This window comes from Sodiomyces alkalinus, assembly GCF_003711515.1.
Source record: "Sodiomyces alkalinus F11 unplaced genomic scaffold SODALscaffold_12, whole genome shotgun sequence".
NCBI classification, from domain to species: Eukaryota; Fungi; Ascomycota; class Sordariomycetes; order Glomerellales; family Plectosphaerellaceae; genus Sodiomyces; species Sodiomyces alkalinus.
Window position 1 is genome coordinate 927,054 of NW_021167090.1, and position 12,179 is coordinate 939,232.

The window sequence follows — 12,179 nt, forward strand, 5'->3', positions numbered from 1 at the left end:
CGCGGTTGAAGATTGAAGACGTCAAGTTAGGTAGTAAATTAGTAATAGTTGGGCTCGGAAGAATCGTTGAAATGGTGACTATTAGCAAATTCGACAGTGGGGGCTGGCTGTTTCAAAAAGATCGTGTAGTAAAAGATCGAGGGCGTCGGTATTCGCACAAGTAAGGAGGTTAACCAACGTCAAGGTCGTGGACTCGTTCGTGTAAGGACTAAGGAGGTGAAGTTGAAAGTTGTGAAGTGGGCAGATCGATGACGTAGGATTCGATAAGATAAGAGTATCGAGCACGGAGTACCTACCTTACAGTACACTAAGGTAAGCCGATAAAAAGAGGCGAAGAGGCGCTCACGATATTACCGCACATATTAATAGCGGAGTGGTATTAAGGTTACCTTATTGAGTTGTTCTGTCCCCGACATTTTAGCTAGTACCTTAGTGACCCCACTGTACTTACGGATACTTCTTTCCTCATTGAGTCACTCCCTCAACTGTACGTCAGTATTACGGCTCCTCCTATACGGAGTACTAGCTTGTATTTACTTTGGCGACCTACAATAAGGTACGCAACACTCGAATGATGGACAAGTCTCGCCCAATCCGCTAAATGTAATATCAATAATTACCACCGTACCCCAGTTTCTGCCCGTCGCAGACCCCCGTTGGCCGTTGGCGCCGAGGCCGCCCCGGGATTACCATCCGGCCGGTCATGCTCGGGAGGTACGAAGAACGGTAGTAGTACGGTTCTCCGTAGTTGCCGGGCGGATCCACACAAAAGCGTCCTACACGCAGTTCACGGGACACGGTCATTTTGATCATGACGACATAAGACGAGGAGTAATTACTTGGTTAGTTGTCGACCATAGATAGGTACAGAAGACCTCCTGGCTCAAGTCCTGGTCGGTCGGCCAAAACTCCCAAAGAGATCATTGCTACGCGGACTCGGGAGGTGTCACCGTAATAAGAGGTTTGGCCGTACCACCTTGTCGTACTTTTTATCCCCTTTGTAACCGCATCCCAGTTTCTACGGAGTAATGGACCTAATGGTATGACCTAAGCCGCATTTTGTACCATCACGTATTCACATCCACCACCAAGTACTTCTATACTGAGCAAATCATGAGATCACCACCACGATACTTAGTCCCACTTCGAGACTCCTGACGTCAACACCCTGCCAGCAGCCAGCTCTCATAATGTCTCGCAAGCGGCAGGTAACATGGACGATGAACCCAGCTCAGCTCACGATAGCCATTCCCGATTCCTCGTCCGCGACTTTTTTGTTTGTGCTTTCTTTTTGATACATCCCCGCCTTCTCTTCTCTCCTCTCCTCCCATCCTTCATCCTATCTCTATCCTTCATCCTTCACGAATAACCCCTTTGCGAGCTTCAGCCTTCTCGGCAAATTAGATCGTCACATGTCTTCCGCCATGGCATCTCAAATCCTACCCACCTCCGCGAAGCAGGTCCTCACGGGTGGCGGTAAAACGACGGATCGTAAGGAAGACCAGCTGAACGACAACATCAAGGAGGTCAACCCGGAATCTCGCATCACATCCGACTATGGCGTCAAGCAGACCAACACCGACGACTGGCTGCGCATCACTCGCGATGACCAGATCGGGCCCATGTTGCTGGAAGATCCTTTTGGCCGGGAAAAGGTATGATGCCCCAGCTTGTTTGGAATCTGGATGGCCAGGGGGACCCCCGGACATTCACCCTTGAGACCACTGCTTCTGAGTCCCGAGTCCTGACCCCCCCTAGATTCACCGTTTCGACCACGAGAGGATTCCCGAGAGAGTCGTCCACGCTCGAGGCACCGGCGTCTTCGGTACCTTCAAGCTTCACACCCCGATCCCCGAGTACACAAAGGCCGGCATCCTGACCGACACGTCCCGGGAAACCCCCATGTTTGTTCGCTTTTCCACTGTCCTTGGCAGTCGTGGGAGTGCAGATACCGTCCGTGACGTGCGAGGATTTGCCTTGAAATTTTACACCGACGAAGGCGTGAGTTTTGCCGTTCTTTTCCTTTTTTTTTTCCTTTTTTTTTCTTTTTTTCCCTTCTGCCTTTTCTTCAGTTTGCTGACGGATCACTCCTAGAACTGGGACATTGTCGGAAACAACATTCCCGTCTTCTTCATCCAGGATGCCATGAAATTCCCCGACGTCATCCATGCCGGGAAACCCGAACCACATAACGAAGTTCCCCAGGCCCAGTCAGCCCACAATAACTTTTGGGACTTCCAGTATATGCACCCGGAAGCCACCCACATGTTCCACTGGACCATGTCGGATCGTGCCATTCCTCGCTCTTACCGAATGATGCAGGGCTTCGGCGTAAACACCTTTACCCTCCAAAACGACAAGGGAGAACGCTTCTTCGTCAAGTTCCATTACACCCCCACTCTTGGTGTCCACTCGCTCGTCTGGGACGAGGCCCTGAAGCTCGCCGGACAAGACCCCGATTTCCACCGCAAGGACCTCATGGAGGCCATTGATCACGGCATGTTCCCCAAGTACAAGTTCGGCATTCAAGTCATCCCCGAGTCGGGGGAACACGACTTCGACTTCGACATCCTCGACGCCACCAAGGTCTGGCCCGAGGACCTCATTCCCGTCCGCTACATCGGCGAGTTCGAGCTCAACCGCAACGTCGACGAGTTCTTCACCGAGACCGAGCAGGTGGCCTTCTGCACCAGCCATATCGTCCCCGGTATCGGCTTCTCCGACGACCCCCTCCTCCAGGGCCGTAATTTCTCCTACCAGGACACCCAGATCACCCGCTTGGGCGTCAACTGGGAGGAGCTGCCCATCAACCGGCCTGTCTGTCCCGTGCTGAACCACAACAGGGACGGCGCCATGAAGCACACCATCACCAAAGGCACGGTGAACTACTGGCCGAACCGCCACCAAGCCGTGCCGCCCGCCACCAAGGAGGAAGGGGGGTACGTCGAGTACGCCGCCAAGGTGGCCGGCTTGAAGCAGCGCACCAAGAGCGCCAAGTTTAGGGACCACCACTCGCAGGCCCAGCTGTTCGTCAACAGCCTCACCCAGGTGGAGCGCAACCACATGATCAACGCCTTCGGCTTCGAGCTCGACCACTGCGACGACCCCATCGTCTACGAGCGCCTGACCCAGCGGCTCGCCGAGGTCGACCTCAGCCTCGCGCAGTCCGTGGCCCAGATGGTCGGCGGTCCCGTCCCGGAAAAGGAAGGCAGGCCCAACCACGGCAGGAAGACCAAGGGCATCAGCCAGTTCGACTTTGTGCCCGAGAAGCCGACCATAGCGACCCGCCGCATCGCCATCCTCATCGCCGACGGCTACGACGCCGCCTCGTTCAACACCGTCAAGGCCGCCATCAAGGCCGCCGGGGCCCTACCGTTCGTCATAGGCCCGCGGAGGTCCGAGATCTACCCGGCCGGCTGGGACAAGAAGCCCGGCAACGGGGTGGTGCCGGACCACCACCTCGAGGGCCAGCGCTCCACCATGTTCGACGCGCTGTACGTCTGCGGCGGGGTGGACGCGAGCGCCGCGCTGGCGAAGAGTGGGCGCGCCATGCACTGGATCCGCGAGGCCTTTGGCCATCTCAAGGCCATCGCCGCCACGAGCGAGGCCGTCGACGTCGTGGAGAAGGCCATCGCCCTGCCGCAGGTCAGCGTGTCGCAGGGCGACGTGCACGAGTCGTACGGCGTTGTCACGTTGAGGCATGTGAGGGCGAGTTCGCTGAAGGAGGCGGTCGATTTTGCGAAGGACTCCAAGGGCTTCCTGGAACAGTTCTTCTACGGGCTGTCGCAGCATCGGTGCTGGGCTCGCGAGATGGACGGCTTGAACACCCAGGTTGCGTATTAGGGAATGTGCAATGACCTCTTACCTTGTATTTTTAGTGGTCTGATTTTTTCCATGCTTGGAACGGGATGTGGATGTTTCTAGTACGGGAATGTTGTGATGCAATTCTGAATCCGTTCTTTCACCACTAATAAAATGCCGTAGCAAACGCAGGAGAGTTGTGCCAGCCAGGGGTAAAAGTGGGTCAAATAAGGTAGGTACCTCGGGCGGTTACTTATCCGTGGATCTGCATTAGCGTCATACAACCACGTGAGTGAGCACATGACAGAAGACTTTGCTGCTTCCCTCGTCAGTGCTTTTGCACCTTGACTACCAGGTTCCTGTCTTCCTGACGTGTCACGTATCATTGCCCTCGCCCTCACCCAGATCGCTTCTTCCCTTCTCGTCACTCTTTATTGATGGCGTTTATTTTTAACTTTTTCTCTCATGGTTCGCTTTCCTTCTTTGTTACTGCCTCTGCCTGGGCGTGATCCGGGTGCCCAAACCCTCAATGGTCCCTCGGAGCTGCATATGAGTTTTCAATATCCCGGATCCATCATCCGAGCACCACTCTCACCCCCTCAGAGCCTCGTCTACCCTCCGGCACCTATCAGACCATGGCAAGTCGCTTCCAGCTCGGGGCCGCGACCGGCCAGCAGCTTCTCGACCCTTGGGCCCAGGGGATCAGCGTCATGAGGGAGGTTTGCTCCCGCTGGTCCCAGCTGGACATCACGCAAATCGGATCCCTCATCGCCATCGCCGGCACGGTACCCACGGCCTGGCGACTTCTACAGCGCGTCTCGCAGGAGGCCTACGGCTGCGTCCGGCGCTTCTTCCTCGCTTCCGTCACCATTCCCGGCGACGACCCCCTCAACCGGAACGTGGTGCAATGGATCCTCGCCAACCGCCCGCGCCACTGCCGTTCCTTCACCGGACGCACCGACATGGGCCGTGCCGCCCACGGCGACCGCGCAGCGGCCCTTAAGAAGAGCCAGCACGCGATCCAGTACCTCCCGCACTGGAGCACACGATGGCTCTGGTACGGCGGGTGCCTCTTCGTCGTGACCCGGAACCGCGCGGATTTCAGCCGCGGTGCCCTGTCGGATCCGAGCAACGACGGCATCGGCAACGAGGCCCTGACCGTGAGCTGTTTCGGCTGGTCCGCGGAGCCCGTCAAGGCCTTCATCCACGCGTGCCGCGAGTACGCGGAGCGACAGACGCAGTTCTTCGTCATCATCTACGCCCGCGACCGGTACGGGCTTGCCTGGAAGCCCAAGGCGCGCAAGCCGCTCCGGCGCCTGGACACGGTGCACTTCGACGAGGGCGTAAAGCGCGAGCTCGTGAGCGATATACGGAACTACCTCGACCCCCGGACGCAGAAGCGGTATCAGAGCCGCAGCATGCCGTATCGCCGGGGGTACCTCTTCTACGGACCGCCCGGGACCGGCAAGTCTTCGCTCTCCGTGGCCATCGCGGGCGAGTTTGGGCTCGACCTTTACGAGGTCAAGATCCCCAGCGTCGCTACCGATGCGGAGCTGGAGCAGATGTTCCAGGAGGTCCCGCCTCGGTGTATTGTGTTGCTTGAGGACATTGACGCCGTGTGGAAGGACTGGTCGGCGGGTGAGAAGAAGAACCAGACCAACGGGCAGGACGGGCAGAATAATAATAACAACAACAACAACAACAGTGCGCCAAACTGCACTTTGTCCGGACTCTTGAATGTCTTGGACGGCGTGGGGTCGCAGGAAGGCCGTATCCTCATCATGACCACCAATCGGCCCAAGCAGCTGGACAGCGCCCTCGTCCGACCCGGTCGTGTCGACATGAAGGTCTTCCTTGGGAACATCAGCCAGAAGTCTGCCAGGGACATGTTCCTCCGCATGTTTTCTCCCGACTTGGGTTGTTCGGCGGACCTCGACATGGAGGAGGTGGAGAAACTCGCGGATCGGTTTGCCGCCGAAATACCCGAGGATACGTTCACGCCTTCTCTTTTGCAGGGCTTTTTCCAACTTCATCTAGAGAGTCCACTGAACGCCGTTTCCAGCATTGGCGCCTGGGTCAAGAAAGAGCTTGAAAAGAGCTCCGACAAGGACTTTGAGCTCATACATGATAGAAAGCGGTCGTGACGAGCGGTTGTGACGTGTACGATGTCTGTGATTCGGTATGTCTTGACTCTTGTATACTAGGTTATATATATTTCATGGGTTAGAAACGCATTCTTCATGGACAGAGAGGACTTGGGGGTTCTATAGACTTAGACGATGGGTCAGCAAGGGTTCGCCTTTTTCATTACTACCGCTTGTTTCTGTATAAGATTCCTCTGACCGGGTTAAAAAAGACTTGGGCCGAGATTACATGTGTCATTCGCGGCGACTTGCTTTTGATATACCCCGTAGTCCGGGTTCAGATATGTATGCCAAAAATAAGAAAGAGCCGGTACATGCGAGCAACAACGTTATAAGTACTCTATATCAAGAACGGCAATGTCCGGTAACAAGACATAAGAATGGTCTGGCAGGGCATATGAAAACACATGGTTTTTGGCTCGTAACAAGATAAATTATAGAGGAAAAACAAGCAATATATGCAAGGGGAAAAGAGGAAAAGAGGAAAAAAAAAACATATAACACGTGCTACGCAGCCCATGCGAATTCGGAGGTTGGGGGCTCAAATATTCCACCCCACCGGGTCACGACCCACACGTAAGCAGGGGGGAAATCGTTAAGGGAAAAGGTCCTTTTTCGAGCACTTTTTTTGAAGCTATTCAGAACCGCGTATATATACGGCCCTCCCGTGTCAAATCCGAAGCTCGGCCCTGTTCGAACGACTCTGTAGTATCGCGATTGAAATCCATCGTTGTTGTTATTGTTGTTGTTGAAGATAGGAAAAGAGGAAAAAAGAGAGGCGTTGGAATACGACTGTTTGTATCAGGGGGCCCGTGCGTACGTGTGGGGTCGTGACCCAGTGGGGTAGGAATATTTTAGCCCTCAACCTCCGTTTTTCCCGCTCGCAGGGGAAACAATATTGACTTACCTAATCAAGTACATCCATCTCCAAGTCGGCCGTTATTTTCACGTTTTCGTTTTCACTAGGCTAATAACCAACTCGTTGTCCACTGTCAAGCCCATCGAAGTCATGGATCCAGACCACGGAGTAATTACCACGTTATCCATGCCCAACTTGGCCAGGAGTGATCCAAGAACTACGTCAAAGATGAGGTCACGAGTACATGATGTGGGTATGAAAAAGCTCCTAGTCCACGTTGGGGAAATCCCGCGGGTATATCGACGAGTCACGAAATATATTCACTTGCTACCTCAGGTAATTATGGGCCTCTCTTAACCTGATCCGTCCTAGGTAATGATTCGCAGGTATTTGAAGACCGTACGTTCGAGGAATCGTGGCTCCGAGCTTGACGGAGAAAAGATGAGGACAGCGGCTTTGATTCTTGACGACTTCACAGCTTCAACTCCAGTGCTCCACCACCATGACAAGCGATACGGACTACAAGTTCGAAGGCTGGGTGGCCCACGATGCCTCCTCCGTCGACGGAAACATGAAGTGGCAAACCTACACCCCGAAGCCCTTCACCGCCTCGGACATCGACATCAAAATCACCCACTGCGGCGTCTGCGGCACGGACCTCAGCAGCCTCCGCTCCGGCTGGAAACCCGCCGACTACCCCATCGTAGTCGGGCACGAGATCGTCGGCCACGTCGTGCGCGTAGGGTCCAACGTGACGGACTTCCAGCCGGGCGACCGCGTCGGCGTCGGCGCCCAGTGCAAGAGCTGCCTGCAGCCGGGCTGCCGGCCGTGCAACAACGACATGGAGCAGCACTGCCCCGACGAGTTCACCACCACCTACGACGCGCGGTACAAGGAGGACGGGAGCAAGGCCTACGGCGGCTACGCGCGCTACTGGCGCGGTCCCGCTAGCTTCGTCTTCAAGATCCCCGGCGCCATTCCCTCCGAGATCGCCGCGCCGCTGCTCTGCGGGGGGTTGACCGTCTACGCGCCCCTAACGGACAACGGGGCCGGGCCGGGGAAGCGCGTCGGCATCGCTGGGTTCGGCGGGCTGGGCCATCTGGGGGTTCTCTTCGCGAAGGCGCTGGGGTGCGAGAAGGTTGTTGCCATCTCGCGGTCGGCGAGCAAGAGGGAGGATGCGCTTAGGATGGGGGCGGACGAGTACATCGCCACGGCGGATGACGAGCAGTGGCATACCAAGCACGCGAGGTCGCTCGACTTGATCATCTCGACCATCTCTGGCGCCGATTTCCCGCTCGACAAGTACCTCTCCCTCCTGGATGTCAAGGGCAACTTGATCCAAGTCGGCGCGCCGGAAGATCCGATGCCCTCGTTCAGCGCCTTCTCCTTGCTTGTGGGGGACCGGAAGGTCGGTGGTAGCACGATCGGGTCTCGCAAGCAAGCGCGGGAGATGTTGGAGCTGGCTGCCAAAACGAATCTGCGGGCTTGGGTTCAAGTGAGACCGATGAGCGAAGCCAACCAGGTCGTGGTGGATATGGATAAGGGAAATGCGAGGTATCGTTATGTGTTGCAGAATGAGTGATGGGTCAGTTGGAGAAGGCCAACGCGGCCCGCGTTACACGGGGTGGTAGCCTGTGGACGAGAGAGAATATGATGAGTACATCCTTACTGTACAGTTGCCAGGCGAAACGTTTCTACCCGGTCAAAAGTATCTGTAATGATGCAAGGCAGCCCGCAGCCTGCAGGCACGACAACTGTACGGTGTACCTTCCTAAAATGCTTATGACAAACGACGAAAGCGACGCACCTCGCAGGCTTGTTGTACCAATTATAAAAGCTCCCACCACGTTGCAGCCCGTTTGTATACCATACAACTACATACTCTATCCTCGGTAAAAGTCTACCAGGTGAGTCTCATGGTTAGGGCGACCACAAACATTTGGAGAAAAAAGATATATGTACTTACCTCAATTAGCAGGGTCTTTCATCGTACCTTACCTTATACAACGAATTACTACACTTTCCGACATCCCGCAAAGATCACTTACGATCCAAATCACATCCGCGTATAACACGTACGCTTTGTAAACATGGCCGCCCAGACCGGAGAGAAGCGCGCCATTGACGAGATGATCGGTGACTCTAGAGTCTCAGCAAACATGCCTGCCATGACAGGAGAGAAGCGTACCTTTGAAGAGATGTTTGGTGGCTCTGGAGCGGCCCATCTCGCCGAGGTGGACTATTCGATCCCTGAGGGTGGAACGCAAGCTCTCCTACCCCTCCCTGAATCCGTCGACAGTCTGGAGGTCACGGTTACTAAGATGAAAGATCTCGCTCGAGTGGTTGAGCAGGGCAAAAGCCTGGCTATATACACAGGCTACCGTCGCGATCCGGTCCAGATCGCCAAGATGGCCATGACCCCCTTTGAGAAGAAGCAGTATGAAGCTTGGGTCGCGGGTGCCGAAATGGCAGCGATCGACTGGGAGGGCAACAAGAAGGACGTGCCACGCGATGTGCTGTCCCAGGTCCGATTTTCCGAGTACGCTGCTGCGATGGACGAAATCTGGGGCCATGAGGGAGCGACGCCGGAGAACGCCGCTTGGCTGGCATCGGAGATGACACACGCGCTGCCGCTTCTCAGTGCCATCTCGAAGGTCTCGAAGACATGCACGGATCTCGCCAGCAGCACTCGGGATTTAGACGAGATGGAGGTGAAGACGGCACACACGGCGGTCGCTGTTGCCATGGACAACATGACCCGGGTGTTCACGGCCATGCGCAAGATGTCTGCGACCGTAAACCGTTCGAAGGATATCCTCCAGGCGCGAGAACATGAGATCAAGGCCAGGATGCCCGGCTACAAACGCAGGTAGGATCCGATTCGTCATTCACAGCCGCCCGTTCATCACTTATTGGTGCCGACTTTGATGTGAGCGGTGTCACGACTGCATGCGCTGCCGAACTCGGAACCTGTGCCTTGATAGTTGGTCCCGGTCTGGCTCCGTCTCCTTGCACAGCCATGAAGGTTGATGATTAGGGGGTTGGCAGGCAGAACTCGGTGGATGGGTTGTGTTGATAGGCCTAGACAAGCCTCAAACTCAGCACTGAAGTCATCACTGAAGTCATTCCCGTGCCAAGGCTGAAGGTGGAGACAATGGGCTCTCCCGATTGGTGGGACGACCCTTGGATAACGCCGGCGATCGAAAGCATCCGAGGAGAATCACCGGCGGGTGCGCCTTTAGGTATATAATATATCTAATTATCCATTACTGTTTTGCTCAAGATTTCAAATAGCTACGCGGCTAAAATGATGGTAAGATACATACGGGTTGGGTTGTGGCGGCGTAGGTTAAAATCCGCGAAACCTTTGTGTACCTATTTTCTTTTGTATGGTACTTCTTATGTCAGCCCCTTATCTAGGCTTATCTTGTACCACCTTCAGGTCTTCTGGAGTCTCCCGTCCTCATCGACTTGCCGCTTACCATGTTGTACAGAAGATATACCTTATAGGTACAGTGATCATATGGTCCCTCCCACATACCCGATCAACTTTTCACTTTCTGAATTCGAAACCCGATCTGTTTCTCAGTCAAATGGTAACGTGCCATACGATCATTCCTGATTAAGGGCAGTCAGCACTTCGGGAACCATCGTCGCATCCATCGCATTCATCACATTCGTCGAATCGTCAGTGACAGTGGTCGCTAATCGCCATGTCGCCCTCTTACAAATCCGAGTACCCCGCCGGCCTGGCCGTGGACTCGAGCATCATCAGCTTCTTCGAAAACTTCTACCGCATCTCCGACACTCCAGGCAACCACGAGGCCTACGCCGACAACTTCACCGACGATGCGACGTTCATTCTAGCCTCCAAAGTCAGTCGCGGCCGGTCGCAGATCATCTCGACCCGGAAGGGGATGTGGGCGAACATCGGTGCTCGCAGGCACGCACCTACCAAGATATTCCCCTTCGGTAACAACTCGCGCGCATTCATGCTTCATGGAGACGTCGCCTTCGCTTTCAGGGACGGCCGCCAGGGGACGCTACCGTGGGCCGCCCGCGCCGAGTTGGTGCAATCGCCAGCTGGCGGTTGGAAGATGAGATTCTATCAAGTCTACCTTGTAGGTCGCCCGTTTCCATTTTCTGTCCCACAGCCGATGTCCCCCTTCCAGGGCTGACCGCAATACTCTACGCCTTCAGGATACTCTACCCCTTCGGAATACCGGTAATGGCGTCGATGGTACGAAGTCGTCTGAATCTACATGATCCGTCGGCTTTTGCGCAACGCCGCAAAGGTGGTTCAAGCAGAGAAATACTCTCGAAAACCTCAACTCATCTCCGGGTGCGGAGATACGTTGTTCGGTAATAAATTGTCTGCAATCCTCGCAGACCATAATACCAAATGGCGAAAGATATGGAAAGAATGTATCCCCGGGCCGGGGGGATTCATTATTATTATTACTATTATTAATATTATTATTATTAATCTTTTAGGCTGGCAGGTCATGGTTTGGCAAAGGGCAGAGAGTCGGATGCGCCGAGAAGAACGGAAAATGCGCCGACGAGCGTTGGTTCTTTACCTGCGCTCATATTAGCACAAGCGAGGCGATATTGGTCTCAGTTTTGCGTTCAGCATGGCTGTGATAATACGGAGCTAGGGAGTACTCCGTAGGTCCGGAAATGGACTGCCTGACGCAGCACCACAAATTTAAAATGTTCAGTGAAATCTCGAGGCCCATGTCATACTCCATCTATCAGGTTCATGTTGGCAATTAGGAAAGCGACGTATATCCGGGTGTTCTCGGTTCCTGGGTTCTTCAGGTCGGTGAAACGACTGACCATAAGGGTCATGTAGCGTATAATCCATACCTCCCCCAGTTACCTTCCCGCCACGTCCTCGCAAACGAGATAAGGATCCCATGATCTTTGTAAGAGGTGAGTACGAATTTTGGTGGAATCTAGTTACTATAAATACGTGCTTTTCCGGATACCCATCGGAAAACGAGACTGTAAGCTGGCTGCTCCGTATCCCGAGACTCCGAGACCCGAGACGCAAGACTAAGACACGCCGCACGCTCTAGCTCCAAGCAGACTAAATTCAAGCGAATGTACCACCTTCTCCCGATGGTGGCTGGCGGGTCATGCGGTGATATCAATTGTCTGGGAACTCCGATGATCCGAGGGTGTGAAAGCCCCCCTTCCGATGGCATCTCACCATCCCCTCTGCCACTGACGGCTCGCAGTATGCAGCAGCGCCGCAGCGGAAGTACCGGATGTGGAAGAACATCCCCGTTGGCTTTTACACTACGGAGTGTATGGCCACCCATAATGGGAATGGTTTTGGTTTGACAGCCCTATGTCCATTCTATTTCCTG

At 54.8% G+C, this 12,179-nt stretch overlaps 6 protein-coding genes across 6 annotated transcripts; all 6 read left to right on the forward strand.

Moving 5' to 3' along the window:
• The first annotated feature begins 1,234 nt into the window (after positions 1–1,234).
• SODALDRAFT_329329 (catalase) lies at positions 1,235–3,960 on the forward strand. Its single transcript, XM_028610904.1, has 3 exons — positions 1,235–1,655; positions 1,759–2,001; positions 2,095–3,960. The coding sequence occupies exons 1-3, from the start codon at positions 1,413–1,415 to the stop codon at positions 3,841–3,843; spliced, it is 2,235 nt and encodes a 744-aa protein (XP_028462956.1). The 5' UTR covers positions 1,235–1,412; the 3' UTR covers positions 3,844–3,960.
• Positions 3,961–4,180: 220 nt separating this feature from the next.
• On the forward strand, positions 4,181–6,255 carry SODALDRAFT_329330 (hypothetical protein). The gene has a single exon (XM_028610905.1). The coding sequence runs from the start codon at positions 4,437–4,439 to the stop codon at positions 5,943–5,945; it is 1,509 nt and encodes a 502-aa protein (XP_028462957.1). The 5' UTR covers positions 4,181–4,436; the 3' UTR covers positions 5,946–6,255.
• Positions 6,256–6,917: 662 nt separating this feature from the next.
• Positions 6,918–8,623, forward strand: SODALDRAFT_317760 (GroES-like protein). The gene is made up of 2 exons (XM_028609360.1): positions 6,918–7,140; positions 7,201–8,623. Exon 2 carries the CDS (start codon positions 7,307–7,309, stop codon positions 8,384–8,386), a length of 1,080 nt encoding a protein of 359 aa, XP_028462958.1. The 5' UTR covers positions 6,918–7,140; positions 7,201–7,306; the 3' UTR covers positions 8,387–8,623.
• On the forward strand, positions 8,206–8,797 carry SODALDRAFT_78561 (hypothetical protein). The gene has a single exon (XM_028615693.1). It carries the CDS (start codon positions 8,386–8,388, stop codon positions 8,698–8,700), a length of 315 nt encoding a protein of 104 aa, XP_028462959.1. The 5' UTR covers positions 8,206–8,385; the 3' UTR covers positions 8,701–8,797.
• Positions 8,780–10,019, forward strand: SODALDRAFT_329332 (hypothetical protein). Its single transcript, XM_028610906.1, has one exon. It carries the CDS (start codon positions 8,895–8,897, stop codon positions 9,675–9,677), a length of 783 nt encoding a protein of 260 aa, XP_028462960.1. The 5' UTR covers positions 8,780–8,894; the 3' UTR covers positions 9,678–10,019.
• Positions 10,020–10,300: 281 nt separating this feature from the next.
• Positions 10,301–11,537, forward strand: SODALDRAFT_353535 (hypothetical protein). The gene is made up of 2 exons (XM_028613653.1): positions 10,301–10,925; positions 11,005–11,537. The coding sequence occupies exons 1-2, from the start codon at positions 10,518–10,520 to the stop codon at positions 11,068–11,070; spliced, it is 474 nt and encodes a 157-aa protein (XP_028462961.1). The 5' UTR covers positions 10,301–10,517; the 3' UTR covers positions 11,071–11,537.
• The last annotated feature ends 642 nt before the right edge of the window (positions 11,538–12,179 follow it).